This window comes from Ammodytes marinus, assembly GCF_949987685.1.
Source record: "Ammodytes marinus genome assembly, chromosome: 14".
NCBI classification, from domain to species: Eukaryota; Metazoa; Chordata; class Actinopteri; order Uranoscopiformes; family Ammodytidae; genus Ammodytes; species Ammodytes marinus.
In genome coordinates this window covers 10204966-10228765 of record NC_137218.1, presented here as the reverse complement: position 1 = coordinate 10228765, position 23800 = coordinate 10204966, and the positions used below count along the sequence as shown (strand labels likewise).

General features: G+C 40.7%; 2 protein-coding genes across 3 annotated transcripts in view; both read right to left on the bottom strand.

Moving 5' to 3' along the window:
• stk10 (serine/threonine kinase 10) overlaps positions 1-16731 on the bottom strand; it is a 43246-nt gene extending 26515 nt beyond the window's left edge. For both annotated transcript variants that reach the window (XM_080040782.1, XM_080040783.1), the window contains exons 1-2: positions 16310-16731; positions 4189-4353 (exon numbers count right to left, since the gene is read on the bottom strand). In XM_080040782.1, the coding sequence (XP_079896908.1) occupies positions 4189-4353; positions 16310-16468 (324 nt within the window). In that variant the 5' untranslated portion in view covers positions 16469-16731. The remainder of the gene's footprint in view (positions 1-4188; positions 4354-16309) is intronic.
• Positions 16732-19341: 2610 nt separating this feature from the next.
• On the bottom strand, positions 19342-21412 carry cytl1 (cytokine like 1; the record flags this gene model as incomplete). Its single annotated transcript, XM_080041533.1, has 4 exons — positions 19342-19386; positions 20484-20630; positions 20928-20972; positions 21260-21412. The coding sequence occupies 4 exons, from the start codon at positions 21410-21412 to the stop codon at positions 19342-19344; spliced, it is 390 nt and encodes a 129-aa protein (XP_079897659.1).
• Between the last annotated feature and the right edge of the window lie 2388 nt (positions 21413-23800).

The window sequence follows — 23800 nt, the reverse complement described above, 5'->3', positions numbered from 1 at the left end:
CACGCCCACACACCAGCAACAAGAGCACTTTTTCAGTCAAAGTATCCATATATATTATCAGCGAGGGTTCCTGTAGTACTTCAGTAATCACTTATAATAAGAGGAACGGATGGTTGAGGTTGTTTTCCAATTAACTTTGCATGGTTAAATCTTGCAGAAATGATCAACTTATTGTACCATGTTGTTGCAATACATTAACACTGCAGAGGGAGGTTTATTGCACATTTCAATACAGACCACTTCCCTAGTACTTCTCACCACAAATGTATTTTGTTTCCGTTTAACATCCCCCCCAACCCCTAAATTAAATGAACTTCCCTTCAGCTAAAACAAACTGTACTGCCCAACCGAAACAGCTGTACATTACAATCATTTGTCATTAGCAACTGGTTTGATTTTTGTCAGTGTCTGTGCATGAAAGAATTCTGGATGACGCGTTGTTCAGCGGGGAAGAATGTGCCCCAACTGGTCAAGACGCATGCAGAGCATACCCGCTTTGGGTTGAGCACAATACATCAGACACAAGCTTTTCCCATCCGACACACTCCGACACACACACACACACTCCGACACACTCCGACACACACACACACACACACACACACACACACACACTCCGACACACACTCCGACACACACACACACACACACACACACACACACACGATTTGAGACATACACTAGACTCAGCCAAGCTGGTGTTGTGCATCGTCTTACTATCCATTTTTGAACCCCTCTTGTATTCTTTTCAGTCAACCTGAACCAAGTCAGACACAGTCTACCCCCCCAGCCAAAATAAAAGAAGAAAAGCGTTAAAACAAATGCCTTGCTGACATTGCAGTGTTCCTGCAATCCCCTGTAATTTCACAGTGATTTCCCACCTCATTTTGTCAGAAGTCTCAGGGCTGTTTGCCAACGAAGACCTTCTTAAGAACTGCAATACAGAATAAAAAGGAGAAATACGACCGTTTAAAACCCCAATCACAGAGACACACTGTTATAACTTGTGGCCGGCTGAACATGACTTGTGCTTCAGCGATCTGTAGATAGGAGGTGGTGTGCCAACAAAGACACACCATACCGACTTCTAATCGTCCTGCTTTCCAGATTCATCAAAAATATCCTAGCAACCGCAGATGGCGCCATTATGTAGAGCTCACTGTATGCAAATAACGGCAAATATATTGAGATAACAATTAGACAATTAAAAGCAATATCCTGGTCTTTCTGTGTCTTATCTGATGGGAATAAGTCCCTTGCATAATGTTTTTCCCACTCAAGGGAGCGGGAGTGGTGGAGGAGACATGTAGCAGTAATACAGTTGTGATGATTCTACAGTAAACTAACAATGATTGATAAAGGTCCTTTAAAAAAGGGTGCGTCAGCATCTATAGCCTATTACAGGTTCTCAAAGGTTTTATTCACCAAAATGACAAACAACATTTGTCCCTTTTAAATCAAGTGATACCTAGACATGCAAAGACTTTTTTGTTTGTTGTGCCCACTGCTCTTCAAATACTGTCTGCTGGAAAACAGTTTATTTGGATTATATTAGTATGAGGGTGACTGCAGAAATTGTTAAGAGGGATATTAAATAAAACATAATTTAAAAAAAACTGCATGTTCAGATATCACGAGAGGCAAGTGAGACATTTATTTTTTTAATCATTTGGTGAACCAACCCTATAAACCAGACAGGCTTATCTATGCTTCTAAATCATCAACCTATCCTCTGTGTTTAGTTCTCCTCCCTTCTCCCTCTCTCTCCCTCTCCCCCTGTCTCTCTCTCTCTCTGTTGGTTCTTCTCAGTGTGCTGCTGATGTTAGCAGTTCTGTCCCTGTGTTAAAGGCTCTCTTTTTCTCACGCTGTGGGCCCGGGCTGCCCCTCTATAGCCTCAAGACCAGATTGTTTCTGGAAGGGAACAAACAGCCCTTCTCTCACTGTCTCTCCATGTCTCTCTCTCCTTTGTTCTTCCTTCTCTCTTAATAAGGATAAAGCAGAACGGGTGGGTCAGTACATGAATGCATCATCTCTCGCCCCTGCCCAGAGTCCACCCGACCGGAGGTTACTGAGGCCTGACCAACAACCACTGGTTTAATTGTTGAGATCCTGAGGCAGTGAGGTGCAGAGCTTGCTCACTTATTCTACTGCTGGTTGGATACTGGTATGTCCATTTTGGCAGAGAGTTCCTTTACTTATATAACCTAGAAAAAGTGTGTTCACTCTTAAAAACTACAGGCTGAATAATAAGATTATGAGAATGCATTAGTGTGGGAAACACAGGTCGGAGGAAAGACAGTGAAGCAAAAGTTGAAGCCACAGACACACACACCCACCCAAGCAGGAAGCATGTGGTTTGAAACGCTGCAAGGATGTTTGTACATGTGACTTTTCAGCACAAACTAACACTGTCTGGAGAGAGCAGCTTTGACGGATGGGGAACGTTCACCTTCCAAGCTCAGGAATTCAAGCTACGCCAACACAACCATGCGCAGCTCTGCTTTGGGGCTGTGCATAGCTGTGTCTGTGTGCATGCACGTGTTGTGTGTGTGTATATCTTTGACCCCAGATCATACATACAGTAGATAAGTAATTTGTATTATATATATTTATATAAGTATTGGTCAAGGTTAAATGGAATGTTGAATGGTTAATATGGAATCAAACGCAATTCTTCATACTTTTTACAGTCTGCATATTTTGTGTATTTACTGTACATCAAGTAACTATGGATCCATAGTAGTTTATCGTTAGCGGCAGAATTACAAGTTATTTACAGGAAAAACTAAGCATGCATTTAGTCCAGCATCATATTTTCTCACTGATAATATGAGCTTCGCTGTTTAATATCCAACACAATGTATTAAGTCAGTGCCAATTAAAAAGTGAACATCCTACTGCAGCTACTTGAAATGAATGCATTCAACGGGTGAAAACATGGTGAAGCAGTCGCAGGAAACTATCCAGAACTGTTCATCAAAAATGTGTCAAAACAAAACAACCTGCATTTTTCATCAGCAGATATTATTTCATGTTTGTAAAAGGGAGTGATGGTCTTAGTTTAGCGAGGTAACACACTTTACTACGTCCTGCTGTTGAGTGGAAGACAACACATGCTGTGCACAGCTTAAAAATCAGATCACGGTTGCAATTGTATTGACTGACTACTTCATTTAAACAATGGAAGTTTGTTTGGCTGAGCAGTGAACTGTAACAAGTGGCTCTTCTGTTGCTCTGTTTCCGAGGGCAGCTGCTGAACAAGTGTTTTGTAAACCACACTTACTGTAAAAACTGTAAACACTGTTGTTGCCAAATCCATTGGAACTTAAAATCTAAAGTATTCAAATGTAACAACGTACTTGCTTACAATCAGTTAGTTCAATCTAAATTCAAAAGTATTACATTTATCCAACAAAATAGAGGGGTAAAAAACAAAACAGACAACTATCTTTAGTCTCAAAGCTGCCTTCTAATTCGGCAGATATTCAACGTTGTGCCCCAGCTTGAGGTCACTATTATGTTTCTTGGCTAGATACACTGGGAGATTACAGGGGGAGTTGAAAAGTTTGCACTTGACCGAGTGAGCGAGTGCGGGGAGGAAAAATAACCCTGAACCGAAAATTGATCCTGGTCCTTAGAGTAACATCAGGGTGAGGACCCGGTCATATCTGATGCGTTAAATCACCCCAGGGGCCGTCTGTCATCCCCATTTAGGCAATCCACTTGTCTTATCTTTATTTTTCATGCACTTTAGATGAGATATTGTTGCAATAAAATAACAAGGCAGTCACAGATTAAAATGGAACATCCCACAAGCCTACCAGCGTACAGGGTTAAGAGGTCTGTTTTTCTGCTTCCCCGCTGATCATTCCGGTTTGTGTGTGTCTCTGTTTGGAAAAGTTGCAAAGAAAACTTGGTGGACGGACACAGAAACTCACTGACTGTTTCCCATGCAACAGCACACCATCTGTTTATTTAAATAAACTGACAGTTAGTAGTAATATTATTTGGTTGATAAACTTATAATTTCTTCTAAACTAGTTTCTTCTCTGGTGTTTGTTTAATTTGAGTGTTTCATATTTTCATGGCGGACAAAGAAAATATGATGCAGAAAGATAGATGGGTTAACAAGTCTGAGGTGTGTACTTTAAAAGATGGTTGTCCTCAACAGATGCCTGTGGTACCTACCCACAGTTTGTTGTCATGGTAAAAGGCATCAAGCAGCTTGACAATGTAGCGGTGGTCACATTTGGCCAGGATGTCAATCTCCACTATGTAGTCCTCCAGCTCTTCCTCGCTTTTGGTCTCGATCTGTTTGGCTGCAGCCAGAACTCCCGTCTCTTTGTTCCTGGCCTGAAAGACAGGGGACAAAACAGATCAAAATTAAACTGATGATGCATGAGTGATAACAGGCATGCGTCATGGATTCTGGCATTTTACTTCCTCTATTAGAATTACATTTGTTCACAAAAAAAAAGTAAATAAAGAAAAGTATGTTTTCCCAGCAGGACTCAAGGTTTCGCTTCCCCAGTAGCACTCAGCACTTCTACAGAAAACATTACAACAGGGTGTGGCCGTGTGATATAACGGGTGTGAAGAACCTGTATCTCGCAGGTACAACACTTACTCTGTGTTACAAGCCAGCTTAAAAAAAGCTCAAAATCAAATTGACAACACCAATCTGTAAGAAATAAAGATTACAAAACTAGCATGAAATATTGAAATCAAAAGTTTAATATTACTTGTTGCATGTGGCTATCACTCCACCCCAGTTGTAGCCAGAGGGATTCCAAAACGTCAAAAAACAACAACAACAACAACAATGAAATGAGACACATTTAGAGACAAAACATTAAATTAAATCACACCCTTGTTGAGCAACAGGGTAGGAAAGGGTACCACGGAAGCCATCAAGTGTCAGTGTGGTTAAACTAAGACGCACACAAGGACACAGAATTCCTAGTAATTCTTAGTAACAAAAGGGAAGCGGACGTAAACATGAGTATATTGTTCATTTCCTTTTCTGGAAAGCATCAAAAACACTCAAACCATAGGGTGACTCAGGGTGAAGGGCAAGACGCCTAACACATGATGCCGACCGTTGTGAATGCTGACTGATGGGATTTTGTGGGTAAACACAGCTTTAAGCAAGAGCATGACCGGGAACATGCTAGCCTGGGTGAACCCAGCCGAGTCTGCCAGCAATTTCGCAATATCAAAATATTCATCATATTGCAATGTGCGTTATATCATATTGTGACCCATGTATCATAAATTGTATCGTGAAGTCCTTGCCATTACATGACCCTAAAATCTATACTGGTACTTTTCCATTGACAATTATGGTTGCATCTCTCCAGAAAGAGCAGCTAGAAACACCTGAATGATCATGCATTGGGTAGTTAGTGATCAAAAGTTGCACAAATAAAAAAAGTCTGTCTGTGATAAGTCCTATTGAGGAAAGGAGGAGATCCCATTGCGCGCCTGTACGGGTGCACCCAGCGACCTGCAGCAACACGGCAGACTAAACAGCCAGGTGGGGTTGGATGACTCCGCACTGTGGGAAAACATCTGAATAAACAAGAGTGGGTTTGCAGCAAAGCATGCTCTTTCACTCATCTCAATTCGCCATGACTATGTGTCTATGTGTGTGTACGACTTTGTGTTTGTCAAACGGAGGGTTATGGAGCTCTGGAGAAGCCGAACTGCCCCCCAGCAGAGGAACCCCACAGTGAGAGTCAACAGGACGTCTCCTCCTGCCATCAAAGCATCCGTCTGTTAGTTAACAAGCCTCGACAGTAAACACACAGGGACACCAGACACTTTCACTTCTCTGTTAACATCACAGCTCCATGTTACTAGCCGTCTCCCCTCCTCCTGCCTGCATAGACACAGTCAGCATTCACAAACTCACTGTATGGGGCAATGATTTGCCAATAGCAGATGTACAGTTCCTTGAATAGAACACTTCACCAGTTTAGCGTCACACTAATGAAAAAATATATATATTTTGTTCCGCAGAACAGTATCATCTGCATCATTCTTCCTCCTCATCAAACCCTGTCGCCCACATTACCCTCAAAGCAACCTGAATGCCAACAGTTTGGTCAGAGATTTGGTTGTGCTATGCCAATAGCCTCTGCTATCTTTTTTTGTCTATGTGTGTTTTTTTAGTTGTTGTTTGAGTATGTGTAGAACTGTATGTTGTTTTATATTATCAATTATTTATAATAATTTATAAATATACATTTAAAAGAAAATAGCTGTATCGACTGTCAAACTCTCAAACCTTCCTAATTTTCTCCCTGGCCGTCTCTCATCATCTTTCAGCCTTATGGAACAACAGAACAACAGCTGACTAATATATGAACAAGTAGGAGTATTGTAATGTTGTATCTGAGGGGTTCAGACAGATCACCATTATTTTCTGGTGAAACACTTGTCACCTATGACTGTCTGCCACCACAGAAAAAAGGCTAAGTGATTGTCTGGTCTACATGTTTCACATGCTCAAATTAATTGTAAATAACATGAATAAACTGATCACAAGGCAGTGCAAGTGTGGAGTTTAAACATGTGTTTCTGTTGGTTGAGTAGTCCTAACTTCAACAACCAGCCACCTTTCCGAGCATCACAAGGGCATTCCCCCACACACACACACCTTTACATATCAATGGGAACAGGGCAGAGGAATGCCCCTCAGGCCCTCAGATGTTTGGGGGAGCTGGCAAAGAAGGTAAGTGTTTGTGCGTCGTGTGGAATGCAATACGTCCATGAGGGTCCTCAAGTATAGTGTATGCATTATGCAAACATGTGTGTTTGTTTATGTGTGCACCATGCCAACTGTATACACTGCCCAGGGAGGAAATGACACTGTAAACGCCTCATTGTGTCTCACAGGGGACCCTCTGACTTCCTACAAGCTAGCCGAGATGTTTATGCCTGTTTTGGTATGTGCACGCGAGAGAGAAACAAGGAAATGATTGCAGGAGGAGGCATCATTCTTCCTAATGCTCTTTAATCTCAACTATCTTAAAAAGACAGCGGCGGGTGGCCTCTCCCATTCAACACAAATTCCTGTCAACTAAAGACGTAGGGCATCCAAGCTGTTGTGTCATTTAGCTAAGTGACAATCATTTAAGTTAATATAAGCATTTATTTAGGCAAATTCACATTTACAAACAAGTATGTAAGGAATTATTAGGCTTATTCAAACAGTCAATAAGCAACTATAGGGGTAGCTCTATTTTTATTTGACCCAATATTTCACATTACAAGTGAGATTTGAACAATACTTGGAATAGATGTTTTCATAAATGCCTAAATAAAACACTGTAAATGATTACGGAATTACAGTTCACAGCCACAGGACTGAAGAAGTATGAACATAGTTAACAACCCGTTTAATCTGCTGTAGCCGTCCTAGGGGAAAACAACATCTCTCTCTCTCTCTCTCTCTCTCTCTCTCTCAAATACAGTCTGAGGCTTTGTTTGGCTCCGGTTGCCACGGAGATCAGGAGCTCTGTCTCGCAGCTCGTCTCACTAGATCTCTGCCTGGCTGCTTTCCCGTTCATTAGTGACTTGGCTTTCACATAAGTTAAGTGTAAAAGGATTACCTAGGCTCTAAGTAGAGGACCCAACATGGGAGAAGAATGGATTAATTTGTGCTGCAGTTTGACCAAAAATACCATTGACAATTTCAATCATCTTAATTTCTACTTCGGCTCTTATTAAATGACTCAATAAAATGTCTTGTTAGACCACATGTAAGCCGTGACACAGACCACTGGGAACTGAGTTTTTTCTTTAATAAAATGTTTTTAATCAACTGACTCCCTCCCCTGACTGCATGAAAGGACACACTTCACTTCAAAATAAACATAATGGTAACTCGATGAGGATTATAGCGCTCGGCAAGAATGCCTCCCAAATCCCATGGGAACGCAAATGCTAACGTCAAGATGTACCGAAATAACAATGGAATGGTCCATCAATCACGTCACTGTTCGGTTTACTGCACATTTGGAAGGAAAGGTTAAGGAAACAAAAAGGGGACATTCATAACGCAAGCCCGTATTTTTGTGCATCCGTGTCTAATGTTCTCCATTGTAATACTTACTTGTACTTAGGCCTTTAAGTTCCCTAGGGAACATAGGCCATAAATGAAAACCCTCCATCCTCTTCGGTCTTGTGCCATCCGATCTAGTTGTTGCCATGTCAGCCCTTTCAACTTCATCTCCTGCTCTGTGGTTCTTCTCCAGGTGGCTCTAGGTCTTCCCCTCTTTCTCCTGCCTTGTGGGTTCCACATTAGGGCCTGTTTTGTAATTGATTTGTGTTTTCTTCTGAGTGTGTGGCCAATCCATTTCCATTTTCTCCTGATTTGGGTCTCTATTGGTTCTTGTTTGGTGAGTTCCCACAGGTTGGCATTTGATATGGTGTTGGGCCGGTAGATTCCCAGGAGGCGTCGTAGACAGCGGTTGCTGAATGTCTGTAGTTTGTCGAGTATGTTGGTGGTTGTCTTCCAGGTTTCGGATCCGTAAAGTAGAGTGGATTTGACAGTTGAGTTGAAGATTTTAAGTTTGGTCTTGAGTGATATATATGTTTTTTTGTTTTCCAGATTTTATTTAAGATGTTAAATGTTGTCCTTGCTTTCCCAATTCCCATCCATTGTAATACTGTTCTATTAATCACTCATTATTTCCAACTTATGTTATGTATCGTATCTCATTTTTCACAGTTTTTAATTATCTTGCACCATACCCTCCATCCTCTCCCCTCATGCATGGCCTGCCCCACTGTTCCTCTTTTGTCTCCCTTTCCAAATTTGTCTGTCACCCCTTGCCTGTAAATCTCTCCCCCATCTGTCATGTATGTTTATCCATCTGCTTTCACTAACGGTCTGACTGAAAGATGCAATCCATGAACAAGAAGCATGCCACCGACGGCTGCTTCAGAGAAAGCTTTAGAAAAGGCAGAGCCCATAAAAGCCATGTGTTGGTATACAAACAAGTGTCGACTAAGTAAACACTCACATAAAAGCACATGCAGCTGGCCTGGTAAGTGTGTGTGCATGTGTCATCATATATTCAAATTATTATTTTTTTTCAAAATGAATTAAGCTGGAAAAAATAATGTTTATTACTTTGTTTGCGTTGACTAAGGTGTTAATGATTACTGTAGGTGTGTTGGCTCAAAAGCACAGCGCCGGATCACACAATATTGAAAATGAAGGTGACGGCGAGTTAAGGCATTAAAGCCTTACATAAATGACAAAATAGCTTTGACCATCAGCTTCTTCAAATACTTTTAAAACAAATCTTTTATAACTCAATGAAGGAGTGTTTGGCTGTTTGCACTGTAGGCTGCCTGCAAAGTATGAGGAACAGTAAATCATAGTGTCAAAGGGCCAGATGCCCTCATGTACCCAACAACACACAGGACTTTCCCTGGGGTCAGTCACCTCCAGGTTGAATGAGCAAACCACATGCTGGTGTGTATTTTCGCCTTGCATACTGTGTTACAGTCTCTGCAAACACACACACACACACACACACACACACACACACACACACACACACACACACACACACACACACAGACAACCTTTGCCCCATCATAAACCTTTAAACTGCCACGCCTCTGTAGGCTCTCCCCATGAGCCTGTGAACAGGAATGCGTTTCTCAGCTCCAACATCAGCACAGCAGCCAATAAATCCTCACCTGTGACAGTGGACGCCTGCGGGAGTGATGATATCTCATTCTTGCATGTTAAACAGCAACGTGTAAGGCCACTACGCTTTACAAGAAGAATCTAGGGATTTAGGGACTTTTTTTTGCCACCGTTCGTTACCTCTTGGGCTGTCCTACATCCTTGATGGCAGTTTGCTTGGGCTGTAAGCAAACCATGGACACTTCTCAGGGCTGAAAAAAGCACCCACCAACTTCTCTGTATATATAAGAAAATATAATAGCAATATTACAGTTATTTCTTCTAAAAAGACACCTGAAACAATAAATGAAATTAAGTGCAGTGCTTGATACTGGAAATAGTTTTTGAATATAAAATTGCAAACAAGTATCAAGTCTTCACAATAGATATTAGAAGTTATAAATAATAATGCAGCAATTTACATGACTTTCTTCAGTTATGATAATGCTGAGTGGAAAGCATGATAACCATTTTTATCATAATCTATTAATTGATATGATAGAAAAATATATGGGGATAAACCGATCAGATATTGCTATCAGATATCAGCCCAGATATTGACCAAATAGCTAGACCAGTATCCGTGACAATTGGGCCATTCCATTAAACTGATCTATTCACTTCAATTATAGGAATTCAACACACATTAAGTGCAACTGTGGCACGCACAGCACGTGCAGATTAGTACTGCATGCACAGACTGTATGTAGTGAACATGATCAGCTGTTTGGAGGCACTTCAAGCTCACTGCAGAAACACATTAATTGGCTGCTACTGCTAGCAATGCTCGCGTGTTTCTAGTGAGACATTTATTATTACAGACTGTGGAATCGCAGTTTATTTCAGCTGCCATTCAATCCGTCATACAACTCTCCCTTTAGAAAGGACTGAATATAAGACTGTCTGCGGGAGCGAGCCTCGTGAACAACTTCAAAACATTACAAGTTTAATACGATGAAATACTTTTAGTTGCTTTTATTAAATACCAGTGTTATACAGAGTCCATTATAATTCACAGTTCATTTTAATTTATGTTTCCAGAGTTGCATATCTAGATAAATTAGTAAAGAGATAGTGAACATATTTTGTATTGGTGTTTTGGACCTGGTATGGCAGTGTCCAAACAAACCAGAAGAAATGCATAAATCATTCACTCAAAAAAAGTTAAACCAAAAAAAATGTTATATTTGATTTGTACTCAATGTTTCAAATCATGTTCGTTCAAAACACAGCCCACTGACTGTGCATTATCATGAATTAATGCATGCACAGCATGGGCGTGAAGTGCACACGTGTTAAGTTTGTGCACTTGCTTCACCTTGAACACCCCAAGGTGAAGCAATGAGTCTGTTTCAGGATGTGAAAGTTTTGAACGTTGCAAAATGTCCCACATTCGAAACTTTCAAACCAACAAAGTCTCAGGCATGCACAACGCAGGTCACATAGGCAGAAGGAAACCATGATAAACCACACCAAAGCGTATAGGGCTTTGCACACTCACACTGCTTTTCTCAAATCATTCATACTCATGGGAGGCCTTGGTCAATGTTTCAAAAGCAAAAGTCTCATGACGATAAGCACTTCCTGACTAGAACTCTACAGCACAGATTGGAGGGTTTAAAGATGGATGGTTAGAGTCTGCTACCAAAACCATAATCTAACGCTCAGAAAGGTATATGCCAGGTGCCATATAATTCAGAGTAATTCTGTAATAACCTCAAGCTCCAAATGCAAAGCAAGAATAAATCCAAGAAAAAAAAAGTAAAACAAAACTGTCAAGACAAAAAAACTATTCAGATGTCCAATTCTCTGAAATGGCGACAAGACATGATTTATTCTGCTTCTGGCACTGATAACCTTTTCTGCGAATGAATGAGATTTCAACAGACTCTTAGAGATCTTAAATCCAGGGGGAGAGCATTCCACAATTCAGGAGCCAACGCCTCAAAAGCACAATCTCCGTTTGTTTTGAGCCTGGCATGTGGGACAACAAGCAAGTCCTGATCTGAGGACCTGAGATTCCTGCTGGTGTTGTATGGATGGAGTGAATCTAATGAAGGGAGGTGCCTGACCATGCAAGTCTCTTTAAGTGATCACAAAGATCTTGAACTGGATTCGGAATTTGAATGGGGAGACAGTGTAGAGACTTTAGTATCGGAGTAAATGGGACCTTGTTGGGGGACTGGGTCAGTAACATGACATCGGCATTTTGAACCAACTGTAATCGGTTCATGAATGTTTTGCTGAGACAGGTTAACAAAGAATTACAATAATGAAGACGGGAAGAAATGAAAACTTGAAGAATTATCTCCATCTCAGTTTCTCTTTCTGTAGGTGCCAGTAGCAAAGTCATGACGAAGATGAAAGGGACTCCCAGCATGGTGAGACCACACCCACCCAACATGGCTCCTATCAGGAACTGTGTGGGCCCAGCTGGTCCCTGAGATAAGACCAAGAGTTTCAGGACACTCAGTTAAAAGGCTTGTCTGTGTGACACTTCCCTATTCTGAAGGAAGACTGTAGAATTGCCCATACACCTTGTGGCTTTCCTACGCAATGAGGAAGTTGCAACCTGTGCCTCTTTTTCTTGAGTGAAGAGGATGAGCATGTTTAGACTTATTTTGCACTCGTTCCACCATCTGTCATAGTCAAGCCGGACCAGCACAACACTTCTATTTGGTGCAATACATTCATCCATATGTCCTACATCTGGCTTGGCAGTTATCTGGATGGAAATGCCCCAACAGTTGTGAAGAAGATAACACTATTAAAACGAGAGACAGATATTCCTAAACCCTTTGCTGCTTACTTTTCTACAACCCTGCAATTGCAGGGTCTGTTTTCACTTTTGATCTAATTTCTCTTTTCGGTTCACACCTCCACACCATTTGACTTCCAAGATACAAAAAACAAAAAGTAAATTGCGCATGTTTCCCGATTTCTGAGTGTGTGTATAAAAGCCACATGCTGTAGTTGTCAATGAAGTGTGAACTGAAATTGTATATAGATCTTGATCAAGAGCAGCGCAGTACACTTGGGTAGAATGTGGCCAATTATGAAAACAATTCCTCCAAGATAGATGAGGTCCAAAATCCAAATTGGCAGTGGCACGCTGCGTTTTACATTACAGGACAACATGGAGAAGACACACTGTTGTTTTTAATCCCACAATGGAAATTGACAGAGCGTAACCATACAGCCTGTGCGTGTCTATGGTAACATCTCACCAGTGGCAGCAGGGCAATGTGCTCAGTGGCACGTGGCCTATTAATTAGTGAGGGGAACCATACTACTCCATTGTTTCATGCTTCAGTTGCTGCCACACACACCTTCACACACGCTTTCCAACAAGTGCAAGTAAGCATAGACAGATGTGTCCAAAGAAAGAAGAAAACTTTCTATGACACACAGAGTGGACAGGAAGTGAGACATTCTCCAGCCCTGACTAAAAGTATGAGACAGACTTAGGTGGTGATGGTGGGAATCACCACCATATTGTGGTATAAGGGTGCTCAATATGTTCACTGAACTAAGTCCAAGAGGAATACCACATTTCTCAAATGTCTGTCTTGGTCTGAAACAATAATAGAATGTGGGGATAACTGCAAGAAATGGCACAAGTGTATAACACTTCCACACTGAGAGTGGACAGTTATACTTTAACCTTCCGACACAGAAAATGAGAATGTCAACAACAGCTGGTTTGTGTACATGTTTTTGCCGTCTGCGTGGCTCCTACACCATGAAACTGCATTTAAATGTTAGAACGCTCAGCATTTGGTTTGTGCATTTCATCCAATGATGTGCCAAGTCGTTAATTTGTTTCACTCTTTACTGCAAACAAACTTGTTAGAAGTCCTCAAATTTTAGGATGGAAAAAAACGGTTTGAAAATATATATATTTTTTTTTGTAAACCAATTATCTTCGCTACCGTGTTAATCATTTTGTGGACTCCTCATCAACAATAGAAAAACTACAGCTGCACCCACAGGGTGACACGTATTTGATAACCGAGGGATTATATTTCATTTTTATGAGATCGTTCTTTCACAGTGTTCCTGCGATATGAACACACACACCCACGCACACAGCTTGATGTGTCCTTTACACTCAACCTTAAGCAACAAAGTGATTTGGTATTCTCATTAACCTTTAGAGAGTCAGTCTGACATGAGCCCTGCAGTACTCTCAACCAGCAGCAGCACATACCATTTAAAAAGAGGCCTGACAAAGACAAGTGATGAAGTGAAGGAAGCTGCCTGAGCACGGCTGCTTGCCATGTACAATAGAATTCATCATTATTCAAAGAATTCATATGAAGAGACAATCATTATTATTGCTCTGTCAAATGTTCAAAACACGCATTTTATTATGTTCGACTGCTTCAGTCTGATGAGCAGCTGATTTCACTTGTGGCTGACAGATATCCAGCTTCCTCCCCTCACGCCTGCTCCATCAAAGACTTTTAACAACGGAAAAACATGTGCGATTCCACACTTGAGGCTTTTCACTCCCACAGACGAGCCGATAACTCCAGAGGTTCTGGAGATGTGAGAGGAAGTAGTTCCCCCCACAGATGAAGTCCTACCATTTCCTCTGTTGGCCATTATCTGCTCCCACACTGCCTCTCCCCTCCATCTGACATATGCAGGTGTGTAGATGTCCTCCTCCAACGCACTCCAAGAGACAAAACAGAAGCCAAAGGCAGAGGCTTGATGTTTGTATAAGAGTAGGCAAACTTTGAGGGGGACAAATAATATTTCAGAAAGCTTGCCTTTCATTCAAGTATAATGGTTTCCAAGTCCGACACACACTCATCTGTGTGTGTTTTATTTTGACTTTTAAAAGATGGAGTCAGCAATTCTGGAGAATGCTTTTTGTAAAAAATCACTTATTGGCAAAATCCGTAAATATCTCCTCACAATCCGATACCTGTCTGTATAGTGTGTGCACTGAAGAAAGATCCAGTGTTGATAAATAGCCAAGGCCCTGTAAACGGGCTAGCTACGGTGGGCCCCTTTATTCACATACCAGTTTACAGAGCCTAGGCTGTGTATAAACACCTGGTTTTCTTTTCAGGGCACACACAGTATGTTGCGGATCGTGAGGAGATATTCATGCATTTTTACAAAAAGTATTCTCCGAAATCGCTGATTGCACCTTTAAAGTGTTTGCATGTGTTTGTGTGCATTTACAAAATACCTTTTGAAAGACTTCTTCTTTAAACTTAAATAACTTCGTGTTCAGTCCTGTAGGTCCATGTGTCATCTTCTCTGGAGCAAGCTGAAAGCTATTTTGGTTTCCTTGGCATACTGGTTGCTTTAATTGCGTTTGTGTGTTATTTTTTTGCCTCCCGTCCGTGTTGACTGTCCACACGACACCTCACATGCTCGCTGTGCTCAAAAGATACATTGTAGGACAACTTACATAACTATTAAATTCAGACCTGTGGGCCATATGCTGTATACGTAAGCAAGAGTTCAACAAACAAGTCACCATTGAGACCGACACCCAACATATGAAGGGGAAGATTCCAGGATGAACTTTTAAAGTTTATCTACCAAATGTATGTGCTCCCTGCCTGCTTCAATTCCCTGCTGTATGTATACCGTCCAGTAAAAACAAAATGCCTAAATAAGGTGGAGTCCTCCTCCTTCCCCTCCTCATCCATAAAATACTACATTTTCTGTTTTTGGGGCAGCTCTCTGGTAAGGCATCACTTCTTCCACTGAGGCCCCTGCTGTGTCAAAGACTTTCACTGTGCTCCACTGGGCAGTGCGGACACAGAGCCCCTGTGCCATGCTTCACTGAAGCCAGAGCAGCGAACACATCCAGATTAAATAAAATCCTGGGAGCCAAAAGTGCTGCTGTGGCTGCTGGGGTTTGACAGGGAAGGACAGTAAAACTAATGTAGAGGGATTTCACGCTTCACACTGGGTTTCTCGCAGCAAGAAGTCATAAACTATGATGACTCAAAATTGGCAAACGTTAACTTAGGACAGAGAAAACTGCTTCAACAAACCTCTCAGAAGATAAATGGCGTGTCAGCAGAAGCACATTCATCTTTGACCAACATGAGAACACATTGGGGATTCTTTACCCAAACAGGTAAAACCTTCTCATGCACTGGTCATTTTGGGGAATAGCAAAACCTGTCCAGTCTGCCCCCCTACAGCATGGTGACAACAATATAGGTTTGTTCTACAGGTGAACTCTGGACCAACCACATAGTTGAAACATTAGTCATTGTCTCAGTGACGCTGGGATTATGAAGCATGCACAAGTGATCGAAAGCAGGTGACACATTATGTAAAAGGTAAAGATAGAGATATAGACTTTTAATATAAACATCACACGAGAAACACTAACATGTTATTTAAAAAGGGATAATTGACGTTATGATATATAGTTTTTCATCATGGAGCAACTCAAGCAAAGTAATAATATTTGAGGGTGACACGGCAACACGTAAGAATGTAAAGTGTCAAATAAGCTTTTCTTACATTACAAAATATTACAAGAATAAAGAACTGTGATCTGTTTATTTTCACGAGTATGTTCCGTTGGCAGGTGCCTCGTGTCTTTGAAATGACACTTACCTTGTAGACCTTTCCAAAGGCGCCGTCGCCCAGCTCGCCAATTAATTCCCATATGTCGTTGGGGTTGACGTCCCGGCGGACGTGCTCGTACTGCTTGGCTCTCTTTTTGATTTCGATGGTGGGCAGCCGGAAGATTTTGCTAAATCTTGCGAGCGCCATTATTTACAAGAAGCAACAACGTCCAGGTAAAACACACAAAAAATACGGTGCTACACTTAGAGCATTACGCACGCAGAGACGCGCAGCCCTTAGAAAATGAATACACCTCTCTACCTATTTACCAATCTTCACTGTCCGCTAACTGAAGAAAATGTAACTGGTCTAGTTGGTTGGAAGAAGTTATTCCATGTCAGGCCGGGGCTCTGAAGGCTCTGCGGTCATAATCCCATTCACAAACTGCGCTCTGTTGGTGACCACCTGCCGCTGGAAACACGATGGAGTAATAGCAGCCTGCCCGCCTGCCAGAGAGACTTGTTGCTTCAAACTGGACGAAAACGCCCCATGTCGTTACTGAACAACCCGCCCACTGCCGTCATGGAAATGTAGTTTATTTGGAAGAACAAGTCGTCGTCACTGTTGCGCTGATGAGGCACGAGGACTTCATGTCCGGGTTGGTGCTGGGCGTGTCCCCCGAAAAGCTCAAACAGCTGGGCCATCAACAATAGGCTGCGTCTAAACTTCTTATGGAACTCTGGATTTAAAAAAAAATGATTTACTGTTCTTTTATTTAACATCCGTTGTACTTCAATGTCTTATCCTGTTAAGATTGAGTTCGTGAAACAACAATAGTTTGGGTGATTAATTGCAGTTACGTTTAGGCGACTGAATATCTTCAATGCAATAATCAGTAGTTAGACAATCATAATCAACCTGTACTCTTATTATTGTGGTTCCTATTCTCTCGTCTTATGTACAGTAGGCTATATCACCTGTCCTATAAGGTAGGTACCATAGGTAGGTACATGCTGGCCCAACTCACTGGCTCCTCACCTGTACAGGCAGTGCTACAGCGCCCTCCAATGGTGTATTCAGCTCAAAGTTCCTGTATGAGCATATATGGTGTATGAGATTGTAGCCAGTAGCTTAATGCCATCACTTGGCCCTTTGGCAGTTTGATGTTATTACACAAGTGAATCACACCTCAATATCAATAAGAAAAACAATAATATAACAAAAGGGAAGAACAATCCCTCTAGTTACTGTTATAGAAATGTATGTGTATATATAAATAGTGTGGGTATACTGTATATGTGTATATATATATAGGCCTATAATATTAAATTGCCATGACATTACCCATTCACATAACTAACGGTGATCAATGTTCAAGGTTTCTTTATTTATCAATGATTAAAATAATCATTATATAATCACAACCGAGAACTGACAGTTAATTGTGTGTTCTCGTTCAAATAAAGGACAGACTGGCATAGAGACCCCTGATGCAAAATGTGATTATGGTGTGTATGATTTATCCTCTTTCAGATGGAAGTCGTATTAGATATGATATGTTTTTCTCTGTGCTGCTGTGACCTTTTGAAATAACTATATCTGGTGTATATGTCACATTTTGGCCCTTAATCTGATCATTTAAAAAACGTCTGTCAAACTTGACCATGGAGTGTAAAATAATCAGTCTATGAATGACTGTCCCTAATAGTGTACTGTTATTGTATATATTGTACACATTCTTCCCATCTCAGTTACATACAAAAGAGACATCTATGGAGGATGTAACCGCTGGATATTATGTCAATGAACTTCCGATAACATTTCCCTCCAGAAGGCATTTAGCACGCGGAATGAAACCCATTGACCTGTATTTAGTACTCCATGTGACAGAGTCATTTAATTCTACTGAACGATTAGCCAAACAATTAAATGTTTTATTACCACGTTTGGACCTGAATTTTGGTGTCAGTGGGGCGATTTCACGCTATGATTGCTCATCAGTTTGTCACTGACCCGTTTGAATGGGTTGGAAAACATCATTTTGTTATCTTGTAATTCCATCGAGGCTCTTCACTTTAATGAGAGGTGACCTCATCCCACATTGATCAGTTTTAGGAATAAGTGTTTAGTTCTATTAGTTAAATAATCATACCACTGCTTTCTCAATACATCCGGGAAACAGATTTCCTTACAAATCCCTGAAGAAGTTAGAGCAAAGACACAAGCTCATGCAAGTCCAGACAAGCCCACAGAGCCTATGGATCTCAACACACTGATGTCACACAGTAGAAACAGCACACAATGGTTGACTTACATTAATAGCTTTACTTTCAGGTTCCTGCATTGTAATGCTGGCAGACTCGCACCTTTTTTTTTTACACATACAGTACCTGTACATTACTCTGTCCTCTATTCACTGTGTATTTATTGAAAATTTAGCTTGAACCAGTGATGTGAAAACACAAACCCCAAAGCACTAAATGGCACATCATCAGAGAATCAAGAAAGAAGTATTGTATTACAATCAGTCAGATACCGTTCATAATGTGTGTATTGGTTCTCCTATGTTTGGATGTTATATATTATATTGTTATGTTTAATAGTAAACAATGGATAAAGCAAATATCTTAAATACATTGATTTTATTGGCACAGTGAAGAAGAATGTCAATGCAACCGGACAATACTGCAGTTTACGTACTGTTTAGCTGCAGTAACCATGGTTTACCTAATACATAGCCTATATTTGACATACATGACATTAATGGCAGAGAGAGAGAGAGAGATGGATTACATTTTGATCCTATCATCATGGTAAATAAGAAAAACAATTGGCATTTTAATGACGTTTATATTATGAGATGAAGGTTTTCTCAGGAAAGATGTGACAATTAGTGGCAACAAACCCCACTGTAGTCAGAAAACAGATGATTAAATAAGGCTACATTTTTTTTGTTACATAACCACAGTTACAATATATCTAGCGCTTGTGTCGTTCAATCCTTGCTCTACATAGCATTGTATTGTCATCCCTCATCTCTCCTTGAGCAGAATAATGTCTTCATTTCAGGATCCGGGGTCTTAGCGCTCCAGTGCAGCACAGTCATAGCTGGTGAACACCAAGTCCTGTGGGGAATAAAAGAAAAGAGAACTAGACGTGTTGGATTGAATTAAATCTTTAGTCAGGATTTGTAATTGCTGTTTTGAACGTAGCTCAATTCCCCCTTGCCTTCCCATGAAATGCATTGTTATATCTGTTGAAACTACATGTCTAAATAAAAATGCTCATCATGAAATCCCCAATATGGCATCTCTGTACTACATTTACAGTATTTCCAGCTCATAAGTTTCCATTAATACGAGCTCAGCCTTTCTCTGTTATGGAAGCTTACTGAAATGACTGTAATGAAAGTGAATGTTCTCTAACCCTTGTATTTAGCGTAGCCTTGTCTGCAGCGACAGAACATGACAGTATGTTGAAAGCAGCTGCAGACCCAGATGTGCCCGACTTCACAGTTCAGGTGAACGGGATCAAACAGCCACGGATAGAGCACTGAACATTTCTCATAATCTGCATCGTAAATCCTGTTTAATCCCATAAAATGGCCTACTGAGTGACCCCTTAACCAGCAGTCGGTTTGAATGCATCTCCTTAGTGTTAATATGTTGGCCTGCAGTGGCTCAGACTCTGGCACAGTGGACATAAAGTACTAAAGTGTTATAGGAAACTTTAAAATTTGATTTAATGGACTGTTCTTTCATGTATAATTTTTTTTCTTTTAATCACCAATGTGTTTACACATTGTCTTCCTCAGGGTATGTGCACATCTGAGTGTGCTGTACTTTTTCCTAAATTCGGATCTTACTGCCAGTGCCAGCACCTCACATGGGACTGGTGTGTGTTTTCCCACTTTTCTTATGGAGTCACTCTTTCCAAAAGCATATTGTAGCCTATATGAACAGTAAAGGTAGCATACCAAAAACCTTTCCTCTGTAAACTCATTTAAGGTATTTAGTGAATTAATCTCTAGTGTTCTCATACATTGGTATAGTTCCCCATAGACAAACAGGATAATGCATCAGAACCTCTAAAGTCCCAGTGACAAAATACAAAGATTTCATTCCACTTAATCGCTTCATGACTCAAGTACATAGATACATATTTATGCTACTAATTCGATCTCATTGTGTTTAACTTATTCAGAGTGTTTGTCTTGTCTTACCCCGTGACATTTCTCTGACATGAAGATGAAGAGCTGCCTCAGGGTGTCACCCATCTTCTTGACTTCTCTGGTGTACGCACAGCGGCGCTGGCGCAGGCCTTCCACCAGGGAGATGTAGTCCCTCATTTTGTACATCACACAGGCATTCTACGGGCGTGAGTATAGCAATTGAGTGTTACCCTGTGCTTGATTTACAGCCGAGGCGTTCAGTCAAAATACCACAGAGGTTAGCGTAGCACATTTTTGGATAAATAATCGACTAAAAATAGATTTTCGTTTGACTGAAGTTTTTAAGTACTGTATGAACGTTATCAAAAACGTCAACTATTGTTAGAATATGTCATTTGTCATATGCAAATGATCTAAAGTGACAAATGAAACCAGGTAAAATTATAATTCACAATAAATAGGATATAATGATGGGGAATTTGAAGGCATACTTACATGGACATCAAGGTGGAGTTGTGGCATGTGTGCCATGCAGTAAGTCTGGATCACAAAAATATATATTTTAACCATGACATTTCAAAATTCCACATTGGCAGGATAATCTAATATTATTTGTATAGCGATATATATATATATCACATTACTAATTAACCCATCGAAAAAAATGTGTTCACAATTTTGCTGCTATATTTCGATTAGATGGTGTTTTAATTCAAAAATAAGCATTTGAAATTGAACACGTTAAAATAACACATAGGACTATTTAAGATAAGCTCAACCTCTACCTTGTCCATGTAGAGTACAAATCTATATGACAACACACTTACCGTTTGAGGGTCCCACTTTAAATATGCAGCCCACTGGGTGACCTCCTGTGCCATGCTCAGTACCTTGGTGTAGCATGTTGGTGGGATGAAGGGGTAGCCCAGTACCAGCGGCAACAAAGACCAAACAAGCAACAAGTGGTTAAAGGTTGCCATGACCCACTGACAGTGCAGGAGACACTGACAGAACCTATGTTTGTGTGTGTGGCGATACACACATGCAGCCACGTATGCATGTGGATGGATTCTAACACACCCTTTGTTTACTCCAAAATGATTATGCACCCGCAAGAGGAATGATAGGCGACAACCCATTGTGTCACATCAGACAGCAATTATCTGTATGACAGAATCAGAGCAGACAGGGTATAGAGAGGACAGTGGGCTGAGCTTTTTCTTATCAAAACTTTTAAAATATTGATAAGACAATAAATGGATAATTTGTCGCAGCTTAGGAAGCATGTTTTTTTTAATGAAAAATGTGTGTTGTCTAAATACAAGAGTACTTACATTGAAAATTCTTAAAGAAGAAAACAATCAAAGAATCCATAATGCAAAACTAACCATATCAGAAAAACAATCTCTATTTGTTGCTTTTTGTAATCTAAAGCACATTGGGTTTTTTGTAGTAAAATGTGCTACATAAATAAAACTGACCTGCCTGGAAGAATCCAGCCTGAGGTAATCCACTAGATGGGGCTAATTTCACAGGTGGAAACTCCTTCTATCTTCCTAAAGGTCAAGCGTCCTTGAGCTTCATTGTGGAAGTTCTGCAAATAGTTTGCATTCCTTGATTACGCAACGACAAATATGAATCTTTCATAACAAGGACCTCTCTTTACAGACCAAAAAAATGTCCTCAATCACAAAACTGGGACACCACCACATGCCGAGGTCGTGTGGACATCAAGTGGCTTTGCTTGGTCTATGTCCGGTGCGTGATATGACATAGAGTCATCAGTCATCTCATCTAAAAGAGCAGCGTGTTTCCCCATGCTGCCGACCCCCCCCCCCCTCCCTCCCCCCGATAGGGCATTGACCTGCATGTGAGTGATGCTCGTCACCTCTCATTGTGCGTGTTGAGATTCAGAGGTCTGTCTGTATGAAGATGGATGGCCCCGCACTTGATGGAGAGGCATAAGGAGGAAGAAAATGTTCCGTGTGCGCCGTAAGCATATCTCTGGCCCCAGAGTCCCCACCACTCACACCACTCAGCCACTCTCTCCTCTCGTCTCGACCTTGGCCTGCTCAATTAACGGGGGACACGGATGACAGTGTGTCCCCTATAATGGACAGATGGTTATACAGTGAGAAGTTAATGGCCATAGAGGTTGACAATATGTTGAGAGACTACAACATTCATGTGCCTATGAGGGGGAACAAAATGCTAATGTAGAAATCACACATTATTTTAAATTTCAGGATAGTCCTTGCATATAACGCTCGTTTAAGAGTTAACACACTTACACTGGATGTAATTTTACATTTCTAGGGAACAATTAAATAGTCCCTTTTTACACATGCTAGTAGGACATATACAAATATAACTATGCCCTGTCCAGCACACCCTTGATCCTCCAGGTAAGTTACAAGAACACAAGTCATTCACTTCTTCAGACATTTTAGTCAAATTTGGGCTTAAAATATATGGTCATGTGTGTGCTTAATCTTATATTTCAGGTGTAATAGCCCATATTATTTCAGTTGTGAACTACTTTATATAATCCAGAGGTGTATATCTTTGGTTATAGACTGAATAACAGAATCCTAAGACCTATATAATTTTAATATGTAAAAGTATTAAAGTATTATTTCACATGAACATATAAGGAGATTGAAAAGGAAATATCATAAAGCACAATAAGGTGAGAGAAGACTTCCAATAGAACACCACAGAGACATTAGTGTAGGCCTACATTATTCCCCCCTGCATGATGACGATTTCCATATAAATGTAACGACTATTTTGAGACAGCAGGCTCAGATGGACTGTTAAGAGACTGCGCCTCGACAGGGCTGGGCCACCAGGCTGACACAGCATTGTCGACAGACTGGTGTGCAGAAGACTGCAGAAGTGCCTTAAAGCAAGGTAGCAAAGCAGTATCAACTCTAGAGGGCGCTGTTCTAAAGCTGACCATGACCCCTGCTGAATCTATGGCGTCAACTTGCCAAAATAAAAAGAATGTTCCCTGCAGATACAAATAAAGTAATGGAAATGTATGAGGAAATGCAAGTGATGTACTTGATAGGAAAATATCAACATTGGGTCATTTTGTTCAGTGCGAACAGGCAACCAATGAGATTGGACACTGCGGGCTGTTGATATGAAGATAATCATCTCTTAATACTATAATCCAAATTAAAAAACACCACCAGGGATAAACTGTATCTTTATTCTGCAATGCTAACTTTACAGTGAAGTGAAGTCTCTCTGTTATATTTCTACAATATAATAATCCAGCAATGATAAGTAGGTAAACTATAATCTATTTGCTTCGGGGGATTCAAATGTTATGTTATGAGTGAATGTTGACGACATGGTTA